A 25,098-nucleotide genomic window follows, 5' to 3' on the forward strand; every position below is an offset into this window, starting at 1 on the left:
GATCAGAACATGTGTAGCAGAAAGTGAAGGTACAAGAGTCTGAGACACAGAGACGGGTAGGGTACTTGACAGAGGGGTCCACGATGTGGGTGTGGACTCGGAAACTAAAGCAGAGCAGAGGAAAAGGCTACTGGGAACTGGGAAGGTACCCAGAAACTAGGACGTCAGGTGAACTTGTATATATATAATGACATCTCAGAAATTATGAAAGACTTATGTAAGAGCTACTGCGTTTCCCCGAAAATAAGACCTAGCTGACCATCAACTCTAATGCGTCTTTTGGAGCAAAAATTAATATAAGGCCCCGTCTTATTTTACTATAAGACCCGGTCTTATATAATATTATATTTTATAATATAATATAATATTAATTTTATATTTTAATATAAGATCCGGTCATATATTATATATTAATTTTTTCTCCAAAAGACACATTAGAGCTGATGGTCCAGCTAGGTCTTATTTTCGGGGAAACAGAGTATGTGTTTTCCAAGGATAAACATATAGATATCCATGAAGATAAAAAGTTCTAGAAAGTCATATCAACATGATAAAAATGGTGAGCTCTGAAGAAGAAAAGGGGCTGAGGAGTGGAAATACCATGTGGGATTTTTATATTAATTATATGCTTGAACTTAAAAGAATGTATTCATATCATCACAGCTGTAAGGAACTAAGCCCATGCCTGCCACTGGCATACAGCAGGTTAAGTCCTACATGAGTGATGAGACAGAGCTGTAGGCCTAACACCAGGGAGTACACTGGCAGGCAGGCCAGGCAGGGGGGTGCTCTGAATGCATGAGTCATGTTGTTCAGTTTCTGGATCTTACAATGTTCTGGCATCTTAAGTCTTGCTGGCTGGCAGTACGCCCTCCCAGGGCTGGCGAGAGAGAAGACAGCTTCCCTGGAAGGACGCCTGTCAGATGCAAGAGCTCCTGCAACCACCTCCTTATCAAACTCACACACAAAGCCACTAATTCTCCTGCCTTAAATCATCCCAAGGCCGGGTACCAAGCAACTAGAGACCACCCCGATAGCCCTAAGAACACTGGAATTATCCCAAGTAGCCAATCCTGAACTGCTTACTCTGCCCTGTCTGGCCCTTCCCTAAAAAACCCCAGTAGTGACTGTGGCCTAGGACTGCCCCTCACTCCTGCTTCTGCCTCCTAACCAAAAAACCTCGTGCTCCCTCATGGGGTCCTGTGTGCTGTGGCAGGCCCTTTCCTCCCTGGGGGAAATGTAAATCATGAAAATCTTCCATCAATAGCATTGGCTTGTGTGTCATCGCTCAGTTTCTCCATCAATGAAAATCCCAAGGGTACAAATGAAGACAGCTGAAGAGCCAACAGAAGAAGGATAAATGGCAGGAGTAACTGAGGAAACCAATTGCAAGGCTTCAAGATAAAAGAGATAAGGGGTGGGAGAGATGGGACCCTCACTGAGGGCACTTGTCAGTGAAGGTGGCTTCTGGGACGGCGAATGAGCAGGACTGGCTGAGCATTCCAGGAAGCTGAAGTTCTGAAAGTAACTGAATTACAGGCTCAAACTTAGCAATACAGAACTCCACATTCCCCCCACCCACCGCTTTAAACATGGCTTCTGTCCACTTCTAGAAAAATAAATTGTTTACAAATACTAAACTCAGTTCTCCCCATTTGTGAAGAACAAGAAATAGTCCAGCTTGTTTATGTCAAAGATATTATCAACCATTTACTAGCATTTCTGACATTTCTATCTCATGTATTCCACAATGGTGGGCAATGCTAAGACTCGTTTTAGAAGAGGCCTATGCAGTAAGGTAACAAAAACAAGATGTACAAACCACTCCTAAGAATTAAGTGATATTCAATGACTAAAGCAACGCTTTGAGAAAAGTGAATAGTGTGAGATGAGCTGGACACTAACCAATTCCAACAGAGGCGGCACATTTAGTCTGCTCTTTGATTTCCATGCGGACAACATTTGCAAATTCATCAGGGGTGAGTCTGGTCTCTGCCAGGATTTCGGTGATGTCCACCAGTGCTTCATCACAGCTGACTGCTTCGATGTTATGTGTGTAGCTGTCAACACAAACACACGCAATGACATACAGCCACAGCTTGCCATCCAGAGACACAGTGCTGCAAAAAGTCTTCCCACGGTATCTTTCTTCAACATGCCCTCACAAGACTTAAGATGCTAAAAAATAGTAAGTAGCATTTTCATTAAACTGGCCCGCTTCAGTGCCATTTTTAGTCACCTTTTAACCACCAAGTTAAATAGTATTTTCTGTTTTTCCATATTATCTACCAAAAGCACAGCAGAAATTATCACTGCAGTTTCTCTATACTGAGAATAACTTTGTAAACCACTGAATAGTTGAAAACTGGTGGGTGAGCTAGAACTGTCAAAACATGTAATCTAAAAAATTTTCAAATATGGTTTACCAGATCCTCACTGAATAGGAAAAAAAAAAAAATCACACAAATCAGTTAAATAAGTAATTATTTAATTACTTTTACTAATTAATTTTAGTAATCTATTAGATTACTTTTAACAACAAGTAATTAATGCTGTTCTAAACAAAAATACCACAATTAAATACCATTCACTGTAGCAGGCCTAAAATACAGGATATAATAACGGCTAATCACCTCAAATGCCTGTCTAAAAGGACAACTGTATGTGGAAATATATTGGGGTTTTGTTTTTTGGTCATGTTTTAATTAGCTAGAGAAGAGGAAGGGGAGAGTTGCCATTTGGCTCTAATGCTAACTAAACACGGACTACAAATGAGAAGCCACCAGAGAGGCCTCAGGAACTAAATGTATCTTCAGGAATCCACTTGGTAACAACATATACTCAGGACAAGCCTCATCTTTCATCTACACCTTCCTGTAGGTAACAATTACAGTAATTAATATCTATATTTACCCAAGAAATGAGTGTTCTCTCTCGCTCGTAAGCCTGTGGCATACCGTGCATGGCAGGGACATGCACTGTTTACATTAAATAAAGGGTGACATTTGATGGAGCAGAGGTTACACCTGACATGAGGAATCCTGCTTCAGAGGGAAGGGTGCCCTGAGGCCGGAGGCTGGGAAGCTGAGGCAGGATTTCCAAAGCGTGGTAGGAGAACAACATACATGCTATCCCCCCAAATAGGCAGATGCCACCCAAAATATCTGGACAGACTAAATCTCCATCAGGACGAGCTGTGCATGGTTTTCCCTCACCCTCCTGCTCCAAGGCTCACGCTGAGGTTGTGCTCTGGGACGGGAGGACAGGCACTCCGTCTTGTCACCCACTCCCGGCCCTAGATCTCAGCTTTGGAACGGGATTTAAAAAGCACGCTTTTCCCTTGGCAGTGGCAGGGCTGCCGTACTTGGGTCTTGAGGATAGCTGCGATGACGCTTGGCTCACCACGCAGCACTCAGTCCTACAGTGATGCCAGGTCACTTCATCTGTTCTTTCTGGTTTCTCTCTACTGCTAAGGAAGCGCCCGCAAAGGCAGAGACCGGATCTTATCCTTCCCTGCGGACTAGCAGCATCAGCGGTTGTCTGGGTTAATAAAGACTCAATCAATAGGTATTCAAAGCGATGCGTGAGAAAGTCATGCAAGAGGTGCAGACAGAGGCAAGACGCCTCTCTCAGAACACCAATACATCCCCAGGTCGACACACCTGGCCCACAGTGCAGATGCCTGTTGCCATGAAGACGCGATAGGACACAGCCATGCCCCTTCACTAACATACTGTCTGTGGCTGCTTTCGCTCCACACCGGAGCGTGAGGAGTCAGAACAAAGACCTGACTCGGCCCTTTATAGAAAAATGTGCTGATTTCGGCTTTTGAGCACTCATGGCCTGGCATCTTTAAATTTTGAGTTTTGAATTAATGTTAAATATACCCACAATGTAAATATTATATAAGCTAATCTCCTTTTCTCAAGCCAACTAATCAGTCACTTTGAAATTCTTACTAAAAATTAACTTTTACAAAAAAGAACTCTTGCCACACCTAACAATTTTAGAGGATAAAGAGTTTTAAAGAGTCTCTACATGTTAACAAAACTATCATTCAAATGTAATGAAAGAGAATGACTAGGTTAAGAATTCCAGTCCTTTATCTGTCTGGTTCCACGAAAGACTAGCAGTTAGGCAGGCAATCAAACCTGACGTCTGATTCTGAGCATGTGCGCAGCACTAAAAGACGAGCTACCGATTACGGGAGCCGCTCAAAGACAGGAGAGGAGGTCGTCATACTGGTTCCTGAAAGAGAGGACAGTCCAGCAAAAGCGACCCTGACAATCCTAAAGAAGCTAGACTCAGTTTAATATCAGACAAAGAAAGTAGAACACACACACACAGTGATGATGACATATACTGTACCTTGCCAATGTTTCATACAACGTGCGTGCTACCTCCTTATATGCATGAAAATCATACGGCACAGCTTGAAGACTGGGACAAAGTTGTTTAGCGTACCCAAAAAACATTCCATTCTTAATACCAACTTGTCTAGAGGAAAAATAAAACACAATGAAGGTTACACTAAAAAATTTTAAATGCAAAAATATATATATCAAATATGTTGATATCATCTCCCCATGCTACTAATGTACAGTTTTCATTTAACTCCATTCTCATGAGGGGTAAAAATAATCAGTAAGAAAACTTACAGGTTCGTATACACCCCAAAGGAAAATTATACAATTGTCTGATTAGTGTAAATGATGTGTAGATGTGCCAAAATGTCTTATTAAAAGACCAGGCTCTTGTCTATATCAGAAGATTTCCCCTAAGACTCAGATTTCTGGCCCCTTTGCAGAGGTGCCAGCTGCATATGCTGGTGATATCAACCACCACAGAGCAGGAATGTGCTGCCCAAAACTGGTTTTCTTCCCCTGACACATGGCACAGTTTGGCCAGCGTTCATCCCCCGAAGACAAAGAATATAAACGAAAGAACGACACAAAACGGTGCTATGTGACTGACAGACAAAATGTACTCATGCTATTACCACCCAATCCCCAAGTGACAATTCCATGCTCTGCAAGTGGCCACAGCGGTGAGATGCCAAGAGCACTGTGAATGGCAGGACATCACTGTGGGCTGGAGCCAGGGTTCCACAACTTTGAGGGACCTAACTAAAAATGGGAAATTTTAAATCTTTTGTGTCTCAATGCCCCATGTTACCTTTGACATTTGGAGCATTCAGCCCAAAAGTATAATTGTGGAATTATACATAATTAGTAAAATTCCATTTTACCACTCTGCAGTGAATCAATAAAAACATATTAAAGTAAAAACACAAGCAAAATAACAGTAACATTTTCACCAGATTACACACTCCTATGGAAATACACAAAATGATTGTTCTTTACTTTAATTCAATAGATATTCACTAACTGCTCATTTAGTATGGAGGTGTGCCCTGTTTTAAGAAGCATATACAAATGGTCCTTAATTATTCTGAGGCTTCTGGCACCCTCCCCATCTCAGACCACCAATACAAACCAAGAAGGAAAAGACCCTCCAAGTTACTCAGATAGAAAGTAAAATCACATGCATTTCTTATGTATACAAAGACAGTAATAAGGTATCTGACTGCAGTGCCCCTAGCACAAATACCTAATGTAAGGAGAAATGATGGTGAAGGAAGTGATGATTGATAAACATGGTAAAAAAAAAAAAAAAAAGATTTCATTCATTCACCAAACCTTATGTCTTGGGCATTATGCAAGGTGTAGGTAAAAGACGGTGAACAAAATGAACTTGAGCGCTCAGAAAGCTGGCCTTCCCTCACCCTTCTGGATGGATTACAGTCAATGCACCTTGTTGGGTGAGGCAGGGAAGCACGGATAATAGAAGTCTATGTAGAAGTACATTAATAGAAGACATTTTCAATAATGCCACACGTATATGCTCAGCATGGAAAAGCTAAACTTACAAAGATAATTATTTTGAAAGGAATGGTACATAATTCCTATATCATATTCTTACGTTTACAATGATTTCACTTTACAAGGTTCCACTTACACAGAACTGTTCAGAGGCATGTCACTTAGAAAACTAGAACACACCTGCTCAAGTACACGGCCACATATACATCCTGGAGGGGAATGTTTAGGAGCCACGAGACACTATAAGGAGGGAACAAACGAACGAGCAAGACCAAAGCTTCCCCACCACCCACAGAGGTAAAGTACCATGAGTCGATGGTTGGGAGGCGAGATTTGTTTCACATAAAACAAATGAGTCAAGACAATTACAAAACAGTGATTTGCTATTCCTTCCATTAACTCCCACACAGGGCACACCACCACCTCCTCCTGAGTGGGGCAGAAACTGCCTTTCCCACTTTCCAATGTACACTGCAGGGAGCCTGCTCTTCCTTGCAATGTGCTATGCTCGGACAATTGTTCTTGGTGCTGGATTAGACAATGTAAAAATTTGCCACTGAATCACCATCACTGTCCATTCAATAGACTAGTAGACATCCACATTGCTAATTAGGAGGAGTGGAGGGACCTTACAAAAACCTGTGAAAAGAGGTTTAAAAATGATTTGACCTTAAAAACCTGTGATTCTAGGATATTTGTGTTACCATTATGTATTCATCCATACATCTGCCTTCTCGCTCACACACAAAGCTTGCTCTTTGCAGTAAGTATTGATGGAACTACTAAGAGTAACGCGTACTGACTGACAACCTATCTTTCTGTAAGTTCTACTACCTCATGTTCCCTTTCCACCTTTTGCTGACCCCACGACTAGTCCATCTACTGAAAACTCACCAATGCAGGAAACTGGGGTGACCATCCCCACAGTCCAGGCCCCACCACAACCCCAGAAACATCTGATGCAATTGTTAATATGTTTATTTAAAAAAAATCTCGCTTAAAGAAAATATAACTGTTAAACACCCACAACAAAAGGGTATCCAACAATTATTCTCTGGAGACCTTCGTTAGCATCAGCCTTCTAGAAAATGGAAAATTACAACTGAAGGACAAAAATCCCATTGCTGTGGGTTTTGTAGAGGCTATTTTACAAAATACACTCAAATTCATTTTAATCATTTTCTGCATCTCTAAAATAAACATTTGCCTTTTAAGTGGCACTTAAAGGGCTCACTACATATTATTTGGCCCTCATAGATCATCACCCTAATTGTTTTATAGAACACTCAGCTTCACAATTGCCACCTGTGACACAACACAAATGCATCATCCAATCCCCAACCTACACCTAGAATCCAGACACAGCTGTGGCTACCAGAATCCAAACCACCAGGAGATGGTAACACCCCGCATCAGCTTGGGGGGCTTAGTGACAACAGAACCTGCAGAGGCAGCACAGAAAGGGTGCAGCTTTCAATTCACCAACTAGCACAATCCAAGGACTGAGAGTATCTGGGCTTCACATTCTCCAGATCCAGAACACACTGTCCAGCCACAGAAGCACAAGTCACCACGCCATAACATGGCGGGGGAAAGGACTAGGATACTGAGCACAACAAACTAATAAAAACATAATAATCCCAAATGCATTTGTGTTTCACAATTTTTTTATTAAAGTAAGTTTCAATTCTTTGGCTACATTATCAACTAACAGTGAAAAAAATTAAAACAATTCTGTCAATGAGAAAGGTAAAGGTAGTCTGGGAGTAAAAGTTTGACATTTCATAAGTGGAAAATAATTTAAAGTATTTTATAATGATGCATGTGTGGATATGATACTTTTTCCTTATTCTTTTTATAAAACAATTGGCAAGATTTTAAACAAACTATTCCAGTTAGATGACGCTGAGTCGAAATATTTTTTGTTCAGATTAGACTTAAACTTGAGTAAACCCACCTTTTGATCTAGACTGAAAAATGTTATATATATCAAATCATTATGTTGTGCACCTGAAAAAGGTACGTTATGTCAATTATATCACAATTAGAAAAAAGTATGAATGACAAAGCCATAAAGACATTACCTAACCTCTTTCTCAAAATAAAATAAATAAATAAATAAATAAATAAATAAATAAATAAATGGGAAGTCTGAAAAATGTAACTAAGACGTCGTTTTTTTTAATTATTAAATTAAGTACTTTAACACTTGCCACAATGTGTAAATGCCTGCTGTGTTACAGAGGTAAAAATGTCTGTGCTGGGTTATCAGGAAATGAAAAAAAAAAAAAAGACTGCTCTTCTTAATTAATCAATTCATTATTACTCCCTTTAATTTTACAATTATTATACTAGATTACTTTTAAATGACTGATTTTTTTTTTTAAAGTATGAGGAACATATATATAGTATGTCTGTTTCTTCTCGTAGTGAGTAGTCGATTGTAATTAGAGTTTAATGTTACTGAAAAACAAAGATCGACACACCAAGTTGGTGCCACCAAGTTGGCAACACTGCAATGTTATATTAGGTATGCCAGTATGGACTTATTGACTTAAGGGGCAATTAAGTTTTAACAGCATTTAAAAAAGACAGTGATATTAAGAGGTTTAAATCACAAGGGATTTTTCTTAGCTGTTAAAGGAATGATTAAATAAAAGCCCTCTCCCATTCAAAAATATCTACTTCTTTAATTCCGTGCTTCAAAAGACAGTGGTTTAAAATGACAGTGTCCAATTTCTTTTGGTTTCCACTGAAGGAACTACTGGTTCATCAGGAAACTAGGTATTTATTCAAAATTATCTACCATTTGTGAGGTGAAAAAAAAAGAGAAGGAACTGAAGGAATTAAGGCTAGAGACATTTTCTTTTCATAAAATGTCTGTAACATATTAAAACATAAGCCTGACCAGCATGTCTGAATTCACTTAAAAAGTTTATATAAAAATAATTAAGTAAACAATTATTCCTAAATATTACAACACACTTAATTTCTACGTACCTGGCTTCATAACTACAAGATGCAATTTCAGCCTTTGACAAAACAGAATCAATTCCATTTGTTTGTGCAGAATCTTGATTCTCCCACAGTGATGAATCTGGTATATCTGCTTTAAAAATAATAAAATGTAATGATTACATGTTAAAAACTGGTTTTCCTTAACTTCCATTCAAGAAATATATTTTCCATTTCTTTTCTATACAAATAAATTTATAAAAAATAAATTTGTATGTAAGTTTAATAAATTACAAATACAGCTATACCCATGGTATTTATCTCCTTATTTAATAAAAGAAAATCTGTAACTCTAAAATGGTTTACTTCCATTAAGTTCTTCCCCAGCAGTCAGATAAAAACTTAGAATAAACTGAAAACATTTTGTTTTAGTAATAGTTTTTTAAAAACATTTCAAAAGATAAATATAAAATGTCCCCTGAACCCAATCTCCTGAGATGGACAAGGATGAAAAGTGATGTGGAAGACCAACGCCCTCCTATAGCCTTAGAAGGTTTATACAGCTCTCCGTAATGGGAAACATGTTAATGGGAAATATAAATCTCTCTGAATGTTCTTTGTTATTTCCTAAAAAGAACTATCTGCAAAACTTAAAGCTAATTAACAACATGTTCAACAAACATCAAATTCCTACAAGTCATTTGATCAAACAGTAATTTAGTAGGTCACATACCATAAAGAGGTTTCATCCTAAATTTAAGATTGGTCTTTTGAAAACTCATCAGGTAAAAGAGCGTCACACTGAAATCCTACTTTTGGTTTAACAATGCACATTCAATGAAATACATTCAAGTGTGATCAGAATACCAACTGCTTCACAGAATACAAGTCTAGCCTGAATAGTACAGCTCACTGATAGGTATCTCTTCACATCCCAAACAAATTTACAGCTTTACACAGAGTATAAAAGCACACAGTGCAGAGAGCCTACAGAATGAAGCCACCTCACTTCCTTTACCACCGTCAGCTTCACTAATAATTGAGAAATAGATTAAAACACAACTTTGGTTATAAGTCTCTTAGGACTATTAAGTTCCAAGAACAATATGCTTTAAAAAGAGAGTCTAACAACACAATCTCAGCCACAGTTCTATTATGAACAAAAACACCATCAGTTAGTAAAACAAGACCAAGATACACCATGTTACCTAATTTTAGACAAACCTATTCTGGGTACATTGCAATAATATATAACAAACTCAGTATTTTCTATTTGAGACATAATCTCCAAGAAAAATCAGCCAAGTTAAAGCATCACCAGAAAAACATGGCAAAATGTCTCGCTTTGTGGGCTAAAAAACTCTTCCTGGTTTGACTCCAGTAGTGAACATCGTTTACCCAACCACGCAACCCATACAAGCGTTTCTGGATTCCAGCACCTATACACACAGAGCATAAATGCAAATCTAATTCTGAGGACTGCCACCTTAATGAGGTCAAACCCCACTTGCTCCAAAACTAAAAACAGCTGAGTATATAATATGAGCTATGATTTCTGATATATTGTGACTAACATATGCTGACTATGAAAAATTAAAGACAGAATGCTGAGCAGACTAGCCAGTGTTTCTGAAGGGCCTTGGAAGGCTAAACACCCACTTTAATAGTCCATTATTCTAAGCTGAAAATCTTTTAAGAATTTCAGGATTGTGAGTACCACAGTTCAAGAGGCTGCTACTAAACCAAAATAATAATAATAATAATAATAATAATAATAATAATAACAACAAAGAGCTAAAGCTTGAATGGCCACAACCAGCTTCCTTTCAGAAAGGTATAACCATGAGTTATGCATTAAAAACGGGAGCTAGGTGACTTTATTTGAAGGGCTAGTTAAGTAAGATTCCTGTCTTGACAGTTACAGACAACCATGCTTGAGGTGAGAACAGTGTGAGTTCCCTGCGCTCCCAACGCCCTGCCGGAGGGGCTGCGCCTTGGGTCCCTCTGGCTGGGCTGGCTGACCTTTTCCACAGTGCAGCAGAGTGCGAGGGTCCCTCCACCAGCGCAGTGAGTTGCTTCAAGGGAGACTCGGGGAAATGCAGGGACACACTGTCCTCACTGGAGGGCAAAGTAGAGAACTGCTCATCAAAACTTGACAAACTAGACGGGCACATGGAGAAGGTGGAGGAACGGTTGGAGAAATCAGAGGCCAGGACCCAAGTCTGTGAAAAAGAAATCGCTGAGAATAAATCTATGGCCAGTACGATTTTAAAAACTGTTGTTTTTAGAATGAGCACTGAAGGGCTAGGAAATATGTGCATTCTGGAATCCAGTCACGAAATCTCGAGAATCAAAGGATTCCAGATAATGAGGTCATCAATGAGAAGTGTCACCGCTGAACCCCGCTCAGGAGGCAGCCAGCTACCAAAGGAAGCCACAGATGGAGAGCCCCTGCTTGTCCTGTCTGTTTGACAAAGAGTTTCTGAATATGACGAGTAAGAAACTAAAGCTTCTACAAAGGACTAAAGATGCTACTTATTCTAATGCTTTGCTAGACATATAAGCCAAAACATTATAATTGGATTTTTTTTTTTAAAAAACAAGCTAGTGTGCAGAAGCTTAAGATTCTAATTCCTAAGTTGATCCACAATATTTTTAAATTTGGTGTCATACCTAATAAGGACCCAGAGAAAGAAAGATAAGGAATAAAAAGAAAAAGGAACAAAGGTACTGAAAAAACAAGTTCTAACTACAAGCTTAGTTGCAACCAAACTTTATAGTACAGGACAATCTATTCATTTTATATGTGGCAAATATTTTGGTAAGCTCTAACTGGGCCAAAAGGCTTAGGACATAAAAGTGAATGACATCAAGTTAAAGAAAGAATATAAAATACAAAGTACCATATTCACCTTTTCTAGTGACAGGAAAATCTATTGACAGTTTTCAAGGGCAGGTGAAATTTTAATACTTCTAATATTTACCTTCTGGTTTACCACCCATACTAGAGGTGGAGGGATGTGAATTATAAAAGGTCATTACAATGTTATGAAAATCCAGTGGCTAAATTGATGAAGACAATTAAGTAACTAGTGACAGTAAGTATTCTGTTAATAAACTGTTTATAGTCAGATCATTTGTGATGGAAGGAAAGACATAAGAGGACTGGCTCTCTGCTACTCCTAAGAAATGTGCACTTGCCAAGGCCACAACTCCAGATGCAGACTGCTGAAATAGGACGCGTGTAGCAAACACAAGATTCTACCCACTGGAGAAACTCTGAGCACTGAGTAACTGAGAGATGTTAATAAACGGTTATGCACATAGTACTTTTTCCTTCTTTCAACCTTCATTCAGTAAGGTTTTACTGAGTGTCCAATATGTGACAATAATTGTGTATTTTCCATCAAGCTATTAATTTGTTGTTTAGAACTTAAGATTTCATCTTTGAATGTCACCAGAAAAATAAAAAGAAAAACCAACCTACCACAAAACCATACTACCAATACCTAAGAAACTACCCATATTGTCAAATACAACAAGACAACTAAATTCCAATGAGCTCATATTAGTCAACATCTACTCATAACATACAAAATGCTAGAATCTCAAAAATCTCTTAAAAGATTTAAAGACCAAAAAAAAAACTTTAGGAAATTTGGAAAACATGGATACACATGAAGCATAAATATGTACAATTATTTTCTTATGTACTTATATCATGTAAACAGATGACCACAACAAAAAGACTGTAATCCCAAAAAAACGTCCAAAGCGATATCCACTAGCTTTCCTTTGGCTTTAATTTCATTTAGATTACTGCTAAAATCAACCCAAGATTTTCAGTTTTATAACTGAAAATTAGGTACCTGAAATTGGGCTGAAATTTAACAGCATGCCTTCCATTCCACTGTGTATCTAATTTCTGGCTACTAGATTCTGATTAGTACTTTTCTCAAAAACTAGTTAGAAAAATTTTTTGTGGCTTTGCAGACATCCACGAGGAAACTGATCAATGTCAAAGAACTCAATTTCTAAGCAAATATTTCTCAGGGAATTCACTCATGGGAATAAAAAAAGATATGAAAATCTTAACAGCATTGTGATTAGTATAAATGTATGATTTTTATTTATTAGTAGCCAAAATTTAAAAGCCAGAGAGGTAAGAAAATGTTTCTCATATGAAATGGGTTCAACAAAGGTATGAGGAATGATTGCCGGTATTTATCTTATTCCAATAAACTAAACTCCCACCGTTTCTTACAGCTCTTACATAAATCTTTAGCAACACAAACTTTAGCGTCTTTACTGTCATCAGTGACCAAACAACTAGCAATTAACTCTCAAGTCTAGAAGCTTCCACAAAATAATGTACATGATTTTCCTCCCAACCTAAATTTCTACAAACTAATCACAATTTTTAAAACATCCTTTACTCTCTGTCCCAGGAAAATATCATCATCTAATTCAAAAAAGCATAGCTATAAACCAGTTGTTTGTATCATTACATTCGGATTTTGCTTTAAGTTGTCACTGACATCCTTAAAACCCTCGAATAAAAAAGCTGATTATTTCAGCTCTGCTTTCGTTTCTGTAATAATACCAACAGCAAAATCCAGAAGTCTTCAACAGCAGCACTATGACTTCAAAGAGAGCTCGTTATGTGTACCTGCTTTGCCTTTCAGGATTTTATTCTGGTAATACTGCCACTCCAACTGGGGGTTAGCGCCAGGACGTAAAGGTGCCCTTCCCGTGCCTCTATTACTTGTAACAGCCACTGGTTTTCCTGTGTTGAGGAAAAGAATAAAATTATTTTTAAATCTAAGTACAGGGATGTTAACAACACTGACAGCATGTAAGGAAAATTTTTCAAAGGATTTTGAAAATATGGCATTTTCTCTTTAGCTTTATTTAGGTGTTAACCCATAAAAGAGCTATTATCTCTAAAGATTATCATGCACCCCTACAAAACTATTCATGATCATTTGGATGCATTTCTTCAACTTGAAAGCAACACTATCACTTAACTTTCCATGGTTTTTATTTGGTTTCTTACAGTTGGAAAACAGGTAACTTAGAGTCAGACTGGAGGGGTGGGGAGAGAAAGAAAAGCTAAGTATATTTAGATTTTTAATATTTCTGGTTATCAAAAAAGTAAGGTAACAACTAAAATAATCTTTAATTTTACAGCAAGAAACACAAATTAAATATATATGCAGAGGAATCACAATCTGACCTACTATATAATACAACATGAGTACACAGTCCTTAGTTTTTGGTTTAGTTATAACATTTTTCATGTATCACTTCCCTGTGTGTAAATTACAAGATAACTATAACTTCTGAAGCGATACCATGAAAACTTCATATATATTACACTGAATTCATTGTTTTAAGCAAAAAAAATAATGCATCAAAAAGTCACTCATGGGATAAAATCCATTCTTTAACATTCTAAATATTCCTTGCAGAGCTGAAGTTGCAATCACTCAGGACAAAAATAAAGCCCCAGTATTAACCCCAGCAGCCTCCGTGCTTTTCTTAAAGGAAGAACTGACTCTCAGAAGAAAATGCTAACAGTTACATCTTTCAGAAACAGACGGAACCACTGAAAAATCCAGAATAAGTATTTAAAAAAGTACTGATTAGCTTACAAATATCTGAAATTCCATTAAAACAAAGACCGCACAGATGACAACTATTTTAATGGTATTCAGTAACAGTTATTCTACAGTCAAAAAGTTGGAATGTTCACCCTGTACAGGACAGTTTAGTCAAGAGAAAGCCTAGTGACTACAGTTGCAAAGACGCTACCATAAAATTCCCATTTATTGGGGCCGGCCCGGTGGCTCAGGCCGTTAGAGCTCCATGCTCCTAACGCCGAAGGCTGCCGGTTCGATTCCCACATGGGCCAGTGGGCTCTCAACCACAAGGTTGCCGGTTCAGCTCCTCGAGTCCCGCAAGGGATGGTGGGCTCTGCCCCCTGCAACTAAGACTGAACACGGCACCTTAAGCTGAGCTGCCGCTGAGCTCCCAGATGGCTCAGTTGGTTGGACGGGCTCTCAACCAAAAGGTTGCCAGTTTGACTCCCTCCAAGGGATGGTGGGCTGTGCCCCCTGCTACTAGAAACGGCAACTAGACCTGGAGCTGAGCTGCGCCCTCCACAATAAAGTCCTGTTCCCCTTCCCCAATAAAATCTTTAAAAACAACAACAACAAAAAACCCTCCCATTTATTAACAAATAGTAAATATAAAAGAAAGCAGGTCCCTGCCTACATTAGTCTCAGATGACAGAGCCTTCAGCTAAAGATGAGTGTTCTTCCTTAAAGATCCAATTTCTATTGGGAGAAAAAAACTTTTCAAATTTCCCTACGTCTTTCTTAACAATGAATATTTGGAAGCAGGAATTGATTCTGCCAAGGAAAATTAGAATATTTCCTTAAAAAGATTTTGTGATCCCTTAGAATATATATTTATAACAATGTATCAATTTTCTTAAAACATAAACAAGAATACAGACCTTTGAGATCTGGTCTATTTCGTATACCCACTGACACAAAGAAGCAATCCATATCAACATGCATTATACAGCTCTGATGTCTGGGTGAACTCAATACTGACATATTTCCTAGAAGGAAAAAGAAAATGTTCAAACACCAAACTAGTTTTTAATATATACATTAAAAAAATCAGGTCTAGTTAAATTTTAGAAATTGTGTTTTTAAATGCTTACAAGTAGAATGAAGTCTTAAAAAAAAACCCAGACTCTATTAATCTTCTATCACCTCAAGAAAAGTCAAATTTGTTTCTTTAGCTCTAAAAATAATTCAGAGATCAGAATGAGCTTCCAAACATAATTCAAATCAATTCTGAAGATATTAATACCATGTTTCCTAATCTATATTCTAATAATTCTCTAATTAAAAGTTTGTCTAAATACTTATACTAAAATTATTTGTGTGTCATTTTATAAAGATACCTAAAGATGTTTTCATATATTTCGGTAGATGGAGCTAAGTAACTTTAGGTGGACACTATTCCATGCAGTCTACAAACATTCCTTGGTAAAATAACAAAAACTGCTACTATTATTGAGTGCTTGGTAGGTGTCAGCCACTGTTGTTTCAATAGCACTATGAGACAGGTAATCCTATTATCCCCATTTTACAGATTAATAACTTGCCTAAGTCATACAGCCAGTAAGAGGCTGAGCTGGCATCTAATCCCAGGCAGTCTGATTTCAGAGCCCTCAAACCACCACCCTATTGTTCTAAACAAATAAACTTAAAAAACAGTCTATAAAGCAAAAATCTGTGTACAAATTCTCCTTATGCCATTAAACACAATTGAAAATCAGCTCTGAAGCTTACATACCACTTTTAAGGAGATAAAGATCAGTGTCCTCTCCTAACGTCTCTGGTTTCTAATTACCTTGAGCTATAAGGAGACTCATCAGAGTTATTTTAACAGGTATCCAGCCACAACCAAAGCTTTCTTCTCCATCGCTCTCGTCCTTTTCCTTTCCCTTGGTCCTCTAAGACACACAAGTCTTGAAAATAAGAACCCTGAGCTTGTAAAAAGTTCTGATCTCCTAAAAGCGTTTTCCTCTGCTGGATTTAAGGATACTTGTACTGAAGGTTACTCTTCATAACAGGCTTTGACAAACTTATATTTACTCTCCCAAAAGGTTCAGATGACTCCATTCACTAAGTTGTGACTGAAAGCATTTACCTAGTTCTCAATACGTGTGAGGCCCTGAGCCTTGGTTCATGTCATCTTCCTTAAGCTCACGGCCCCACCAGGGCAGCAGCATGGACTACCGCTCAGGCCACTGCCGAGGGAAACTGAGACTCAGAGAGGTGTCGACTTGCCCATGGTCCTGCTGCATGCGAGTGGCAGAGCCAGGACTGGGGTTCAGGCTATCCTACCTAACTTCAAAGCCACACCCTTCCTGGCTCCCCTCTATATTACCTTGAGAAATAATTAGTACAATAAATCTTAACAATCATAATTCTGCTGTATAAAAGTATTACATAAACACAATGCAAACAACCCAAAACAATGACTTTGAACATTCAAGCAGTACAGGAGGCATATACCAAATACCTACTGAATGCTTTTATACAACACAAAATTTCCTCATTTAATTCCCATTCACGGAACTAATGCATAAGACGTCTTTGAAGCTCTCAAAATTAAATGGCCTTTAGGTTACAAGGCTAAGGCATGATGTCAGGATAATCTAATACTTACAATATTATTCTGAAATACTTCATAAATAACAAAAGCATTTAGAAACACATCAAACACAGGACAATATGACAGAAAAAGCCCACACGGAGAGGCTCTCACTTTCTAGGACAGAACCATGAGCTTCTCTCTGCACCTCAGTTTCCACAGCTATAAATTAAAGGGTAATGTTAGAGATTCTCTGAGATCCCTCCCCTGGAAAAAAAAAAGTATAATCTGTAAAAAGAACTAAAACTTCAAACCAGGTACCAATTTGTAACTGGCACAGAAATATAGCCTGTAACTGCTGGTTTTGTTTGTTTTTGATGACAGGTATTAAAAACAAAACAGAATTAACCAATCTACTTAAGTATGAAAATACTTAATCTCACTCAAAGTTTACCACTATAAAGATAACAGCTATGTCAGTTACTTAATTACTTAAAAATCATTAAGATGCAAGCTTCTTGAAATCAACAGTTACTCTTACCAAACCAATTCATTCTTACAGGAGTTTAAGCACTGAATATAATACACGTTATATATTACAAAGTTCAAAACTTCAACAACTTATAAAGTCTACATGAGGAATGAATGTTAAGAATCCCAAGGCTGTTACTGTTTAAATTTAAGAAATATCAATTAGCCACACTTAAATCTAATTAAGTAAAAAGTATTTTCACAAATAAGAAAGTTTTCTATAATCCATTATACTTATTGTAACTTACATAACCTGACATTCCTAAAGACTTTTAGATTATGAGAGCTTGATATTAATCCGAATACCAATGATAGCTTAAGAACAAAATGAACAAGCATGACTGTTTCTTAAGAAAACAATTTTAGTAAGTATCTACCTGTGTCAGTTACAAGTGCAGACCTGCCTGTTTTCATTTTTTTTAACTTTTCCCTTCCTGGAAAGATACCATTACTTTGTCTTTGTAGGGTATTGACAAACTCAGTCAATTCACACTTCCACGTTGATATGTGATGCAGTCTTGAGTGAGAATAGAAGTCTGAAATAAAACTGCAGTCGGAGGGTTTGAATGGCACTGAAGGCGTTGCCTTGCTAAGAGCAGGTACCGAAGAAGTGCTTTTTGTGCTTGAAGGCCCCTGGACAGTGGAGTGGTGAGCACCATTTATTTTTGTGTTAGTGTGCAAAGATGACAACGAGGAGGAACTAGTTCTGTGTGGATTCCGCAAAGCATCTGTGTCTCTGGTGGAGAGTGACACCTGATGCCCACCGCAGTCTCTTAAATCAGAGCTGCTGTGCTCAACCTTCCCCTCCTCCTGGGCAGAGTCTGGGGACAGCCTGCTGGCAACACTGGTGCCCATGGGCACCAAGCAAGCCTGTGTCTTTAAGGCACCGTTAGAGCTATGAGTGTGTCCATTAAAAATGGCAGGGCTGTCTCTGTGATGCGGAATTCCGTTTTGTTTCCTTCCTGGAAAGATCTGCTCCAGCTCTACAAAACTAAAATCATTATTTGCATCTTCTTCATTGCAACTGTTCATTCCATTGACTTTGACTTCGTTTTCTGTCTCAATCTTCTTAATTATATGATTTCTAAAGCAGGAAAAAAAATTGTTCGTAAATTAATGATGCCTGACTTTAAAGCTAAAACAATTTTTCATTTAAATACTGTCTTAGTAATACACATTTTGACATTTCCCCCAAAACACTAAAGATGAAGCCACAAATTTTATATTCTTTTTCTTGAGATAATTCTTTGCTAAACCAAAGTAGCAAAAGAAGTAGGAAAATTCTAGAACATTAACAGTCTTTTAGTTTTGTTTTTTAAAATAACTTCACACACTCCCAAAGAAGAAATATAATGGAAATCTTTTAAGATTGAAGAAAAAATCCAAAAAAATTATTTCAATTACTTTTCCCACTAAAATTAATTGGGTTCTGTAAGCTCTAAATATCCAGTTTGTAGCACAGCATCTGGAACATACTACGTAGTCAATAAAAAATTGCTGAATTAACATATATTCATTATGGGGCCTTAATGGGGCCAACTGTTGCACAACTAGAGAAAAAGAAAGAACCAGGTCAATGTGTATAGGTAAGTCAGTAAAGTTGGTCCCTAGAAAAATGAGGACGTTTGCCCTAATAACAAGGGAAATGGCATTTCATTTCTAAGAAAAGCATATTTAGATGCCAAGGAGGTCCAAGGCAACCTGGACCAAGTTTCCTGATGTCAGGTTTATAAATAAATGCAGGTCCTATGGCAAATGTGATGCTAAATTCACATTCTGGCTCCTCTAGAGGTTTGCTTGGTAGTACTCTATAATAAAAACATAACTAATTTGCAGTCACAAGAATCATCTAAGTAACAAAAGCAAAAACCTGAAGTACAGAGCATTAATTCATTCTCAGAAACACCCAAAGCATTAATCCAATTCTGTTTCAGGCTCCAGATGAGGGTACCATACACAATACTAAGGCATAAGAGAGATTACCACATTATTACCAAGTTTGATCTAAAGTCCCTCATCCTAATACCAATGTGGTATATTAGTGAAGGCAGTCTGAATACACTTAAAAGTCATGCGAGTCAGATGCTAAACATTACCACCCATTTCTGGGTTGGCTCTAGCTGACCATCTCATGGAATATGACGGCCAACTCTGAGTAGGTCCAGTCCTCACAGATGATCACACAGTGAAAGGGAAAAAGACGACCAACTGGAAACAATTAAAAAAGGACAAAAATCGAATTTGTTACATGTCAGAGAAAGTCTGGCCCTTGACATAAAGACAAAGGGAGCAAAAAAAAAAAATCACCTGAAAGAATTTCAAAGAAATTTGCAAAATGTATTGAACATACCAAAAAATAAGGATCACAGAAAGCAACAAAAGTGAAGTCAGAAAAGTCTTACATCTATTTTTCTGTGTCGCAAATATTAAGATTCCTTACATTTATAGTAGCAATACGTGCAACAGAAATGTGTATACTGGCAAGAGAACACAGTGCAAATATACATTTTTTTCTGTACTATAGTTTTTTAGCCTAGACAAATGGATATATTTACAAAGTATTGGAAACATGTCACTGGTAAATATACATTTATTAGGCAATAGAGTAAATATATGAATATCAAGAAGTAAAATCTAATAGGTAAATTCTTCCTAAAATTGACACAAAGAAGAATTTCAAAAAACACGTACAGTAGTCCCCTCCTTATCTGCAGTTTCACTTTCTAGTTTCAATAACTTGTAATTAGCTGCAGTCTGAAAATATTAAAATGGAGAATTTCATTTTAAAATACAAAAATATTAAAGTATTAAAATAAATAAAATTAAATAAAATATTAAAATAAATAAAAATATTAAATGGAGAATTCCAGAAATAAATAATTCTTAAGTTTTAAATCGTGTGTCTGAGTAGCCTCATTACCTAGGCATTTTATCATCTCACATAATCATAAGAAGGGTGACAGTACAATAAGGTATTTTGAAAGAGAGAGACAAACCTTATTGACTTAACTTTTAATACAGTATATTACAATTGTTCTATGTTATTAGTTGTTACTCTCTTACTGTGCCTAATTTATAAATTAAACTTCACCATAGGTATATATGTATAGGAAAAAACGTAGTGTACATGTTTTTAACATAGTATACATTATATTCCAAGACTCCCCATGGACAGTATTGAACCGTACCATCCACTGGGGTCTTGGAATATAATCCTCTGCAGATAAGGGAAGCTACTCTATTTTCTACTTTTATTAGTGTGGGAAAGAAAAAAACATGAAGTTGTGTATCGAAGAGGTTTTCTAATATTACTTGTATATCTTCACGATACTAAAACAATTAAAAGTTTTAGGCAATGTAAAAACATTTGAATATGCTTAAAGTGGGTACAAATTAAAGAACAAATGACAACAAAAACTACAGAAAGTAGTGATATCGGATCCTCCCAGATTAATTAGACTCCTGGTCTTTTGGAAAAAATATATACAACTCCCAAAGCAAGCAATTTCACAAATAAGGAGAAGGCTGATGATAATGAGCCACCTGATAATACAAGTTAAGGTCCACACCAATTAATTGTAAAACCAATTTACCTAGGATTATTGTAATTAAAGCTTAAATAAATATATTTTTAAAAATCGGTCTCAGGAATAAACTCTAGATTCACCTCTAACTCTGTAACAACTAAATTTTAGGGTCAACAACTACATTTTCATTGATATAAAATATTTACAAATTTATAATTGTTATAAATTTAGAATTTTTCAAAAACAAACTAGAAATGTTAATATTTTTGTTAACTATCTTTATGCATGGCACATAAAAATATAGTTGGTGTAATCAGTTCATTTTCTGAGAAAGCAACACTCTATAGCAAATTTCTTGTGTGGAAATACTTTCAGGAAAATCCATGGAAAATTTTACTTCTAATTCAAGGTCCATTAGTTTAATGTGAGACTCTAAAACAACTGAAAAAGCTTCCCTATTTACATTTGATTTATGGAACTTTCACGATAAAAACAATTTTTAGGGAAGACACCCACACACCTATTTCAACATGTTTAACACAGATGAATGGCCAGGTTTCATATTTGTTTCCCTCCTCAGCAGAGCAGGGGCCATACCCACTGCTAACACCCAGCTCGGTAGCCTTCCCTCTCCAGACAAACTTACACCCTGCTGTTGAGCTGTTTGGCTCTATTGCTTGGACCAGGGACGGGGTCCTCAGGTTTGCATACAGGATTGAAGCTGAGAGCTTTCTGCACAGTGGACTGCTTGCTGTACAGCTGATAGGGGATGTAGGACAGGAGTCGTCCAGCTTTGATGCTGAAACAAAAAAGTAACACCTATTTAAGAGTTCAATACTAGGGGAAAATAAGCTTCAAGAAAAATCAGTGTTCTTAATAATGACAGTATTTCAACAAGTCACCTGTTTTCCTAGTTTATTCCTTCTCCCTCTGCCTTAGTGGTCCTAATATAATCTTACTTAAACACTTAAATTAAGAATGAATGACATTCCAGTCATAAAAAGATACATATGAGATTTAAAAAATGAGTGGCCAACAATCCTACATGAGACAAAAACAACTGTAGAGTAGGATGAGCAAAACTACAAGCAGAGTTGAACTAGTCAGTATTTTCATCATCATGATTTTAATATTTACCACAATTCTCCCTCAAGCAACTGACACAGAATCACTAAGCCTTTCTCAAATCCCATCTCACATACTAAGGTTTCCCAGAATAAGTAAACTGGATGATGATTCTCAATTTCCACAATTCTTGTTAGTTCTATTAAATGTGAAAAATTACAAAACAAAAAATAGGACAAAATAAACAACCTCAACTTTAATAGTAATAAATAATTTATACTATTCTTATGTATTTAAGACATCACCAGAAAAGACCAAGGCAACACCTGGATTACTGTAATATTAAATGATACTGCTGTCACATTAATTCCAAACACCTCTTTCCTCTGTACTTCTTCAGAACTAAAACTAACTTGATTAAGTGGTCTTAAACTAATTTCTGCTTTCTAATAAATTGATTTATACATGGTTACTATACTGTTTAAAATATCATTTTTCAATTCAAATTTTAAAATAGCCAACCAATATATCTATGCTAACATACACACTTTAAAACAGGCCCCTTAAGTATCAGGAAATATTCCTAAACACATCTTGGGCTTTAAACCTAAAATATACCCGAAGGAAGTCGTATTTTAATTATTCTGGAAGAAATTATTAAATAGACTGAAAATAGTTTTCAAGAGTTTTGACATTTTAATTTTCTCAAAGGGCACTACAGAAAACATTTATTTAGAAAAGTAACAACCAGGTAAGAAATGACTGAATTGGCTTACAAAAAACCAATTTAAAATACCGAGTCAACTGTGAATACAGGAAAACATATATACTCTAAAAATGGAACTACATAATGTTTCAGACTATGGCCTTTATATATTAGTAGGTAGTTAGTCATTCTACCTCAAGTGCCTAAACAGTATCCAAAATGCTAAAACTACTAACTTATGATGGTAAAGAACATACTAGTGACAACACCTCAAGTTTCATTTACTTAAATAGACTTATTATTGGACTAAGTTAGTTTTATGAAGATTACAGATTATATTCAAATATTACAATCAAAATCCTAAAATTAGACCATTTATTACTTTATTCTGTATCAAACTTTTCTTCCTTCAGCAGCTGGTCTCAACTGTTGTGATCTCTCTCTTCCGATAGTATTCTCTCTCACTTGCCCTCGCCTCCCCCCAGAAATAGAGGCACTTAATACCTGAAGCAGGACCCTAACCCTAGCCTCGCCTCGCACCCTTCTCCTCACATGTAGCTGTAACTCAGGGGAAGCAGAGAGTGAAACTACACCTGAAGGAGGCCAGAGGGCAATGAAGAGAGGAAATGCCTGTGATCGTGCTCGTTTCTCCCACCCACTGACAGCACGCTGGGGTGACGCGGCCTTTCAGGGTGCTCTCTACTATGGTCAACACTGATCACACACAGGGTGTAGGACCTTGTCCCACTCCTAACAACAGCCATGTCTCCCAGCAGAATTTTTAGGCTTATGTAACTAAGTCCATGGAGACTGATACACAATGAGAGCCAATTTAAATACTGCAGGTCTCAAATCAGATCTCCTCAGAGACACCTAGTAAAAGGAAGTAAAGCCCAATACACTACTGTTAGACAAGAAATTCTTTTAATCTGAAGCTAAAACCACTACATATTCATTGTATACTGCTAATCATTCCTGCTTATCTATTTATCTATCTACAGATACACAGCCAGAAACATAATCTGAAAGCATATTTTTAAAAGATCTTCTTTAATATCTCTCAGGGATTAATTTGTAACAGTTTTTAATTTTGCCACTTAGAAAAAATAGAGCCAAATATCAAAATCAAAATTTCAAAAAGGAGCTTCATTTTACCAAAAGACGACTTCCTTACCTACTGAGCTTTCGATGTACTGTACACTGAAAATATATTCTGATTTTTATGAGTTTACATTTCATACAATGGATCAGACACATATTCATTGTAAGTGAAATACTCACCTACTTTGAAGAGTCTTAATTTAGTTCTTGCTTGGTCCTACAGCCCACTGCATTAAAGTTATATCTAAAACAAAACTTTGTATCTAATAGTTCTCTAAACCATATCCTATTTCTACCAAATCATAATGAATTTACACTGACAGTTATAACCAGATTTTGGGAAATTTTACAAAAATGAAGATGCAACAAAATCATCACTACATTAATTTCTATTCCAAACCTTTCTTGCTGGCTTGTAGTAATAGCACTTTCTTTATAGGACACAATTCTGTCCATCAAATGTGTTTACAGTTTCAGTCAATGTCACGGTCATCTATTAGAAAAGCAGCATCTAACATTGGTATCCCCATTGTCTATCCATTCAGGTATCCAAATTCTTCCATGTTCAAAAGTGATTTAAGGTAACAAAAGATGTGATTATGTGCTAAGGAAAAAATGAAGCTGTTTTTGCCTATTATTCCAGTATTATGCAAAAATCATCCTGATGTATCAAAATTAAAATTCCCTTCACCCCACCTCCACTACCTAAACTTTCCAACCACTCACCAAGACAAATGAGCTCAGAGAAGGAAATAAACAGGTATGAAAATATGTACATGACTTCTTGCCCTTTCTCCTACAGGGTCCAGATTGTATTTTTTTAGAGTCATGCACATTTGCTATGGAGAATAAATTGAGGGAAGACACAAAAACACAAGGGAAATGAAAAAAATCATGAAAGATAAAGTTGTAATCAGGTGAGTTGAATAAGCGCTGTAGTATTGACACTGCATGTAATTAGAAACAAAGTTTCAACCCATATGAAATATGGACCCTCAGAGTATCTGAATATATGACAAATGTGCTAACACAGAGTTTGGGAACTTAAAAAGGACAAACTGAGACTCAGTCACTCCCATGGAAGACCCCGGTGAGCGGCAGAATTGGAACAATGGAAACCACAGCCCTCCACTCACAGCAGAATCACGAGAAG

The 25,098-nt window shown here is 37.0% G+C and overlaps 1 protein-coding gene across 6 annotated transcripts in view; it reads right to left on the bottom strand.

Annotated features, from left to right (window-relative positions):
* The window catches only part of REV1 (REV1 DNA directed polymerase), a 90,975-nt gene that overhangs the window by 19,779 nt on the left and 46,098 nt on the right, over positions 1-25,098 (bottom strand). For 4 of the 6 annotated variants that reach the window (XM_074332372.1, XM_019753821.2, XM_019753824.2 and 1 more), the window contains 7 exons: positions 21,720-21,872; positions 17,924-18,630; positions 15,358-15,465; positions 13,507-13,623; positions 8,883-8,991; positions 4,369-4,497; positions 1,906-2,060 (listed from right to left, as the gene is read on the bottom strand). In XM_074332372.1, the coding sequence (XP_074188473.1) occupies positions 1,906-2,060; positions 4,369-4,497; positions 8,883-8,991; positions 13,507-13,623; positions 15,358-15,465; positions 17,924-18,630; positions 21,720-21,872 (1,478 nt within the window). Of the gene's footprint in view, positions 1-1,905; positions 2,061-4,368; positions 4,498-8,882; positions 8,992-13,506; positions 13,624-15,357; positions 15,466-15,570; positions 15,612-17,923; positions 18,631-21,719; positions 21,873-25,098 lie in introns of those variants that run through there. The other 2 variants (XM_019753822.2, XM_074332373.1) reach the window with 2 other exon arrangements.

This window comes from Rhinolophus sinicus, linkage group LG05, assembly GCF_036562045.2.
Source record: "Rhinolophus sinicus isolate RSC01 linkage group LG05, ASM3656204v1, whole genome shotgun sequence".
Classification (NCBI taxonomy): domain Eukaryota; kingdom Metazoa; phylum Chordata; class Mammalia; order Chiroptera; family Rhinolophidae; genus Rhinolophus; species Rhinolophus sinicus.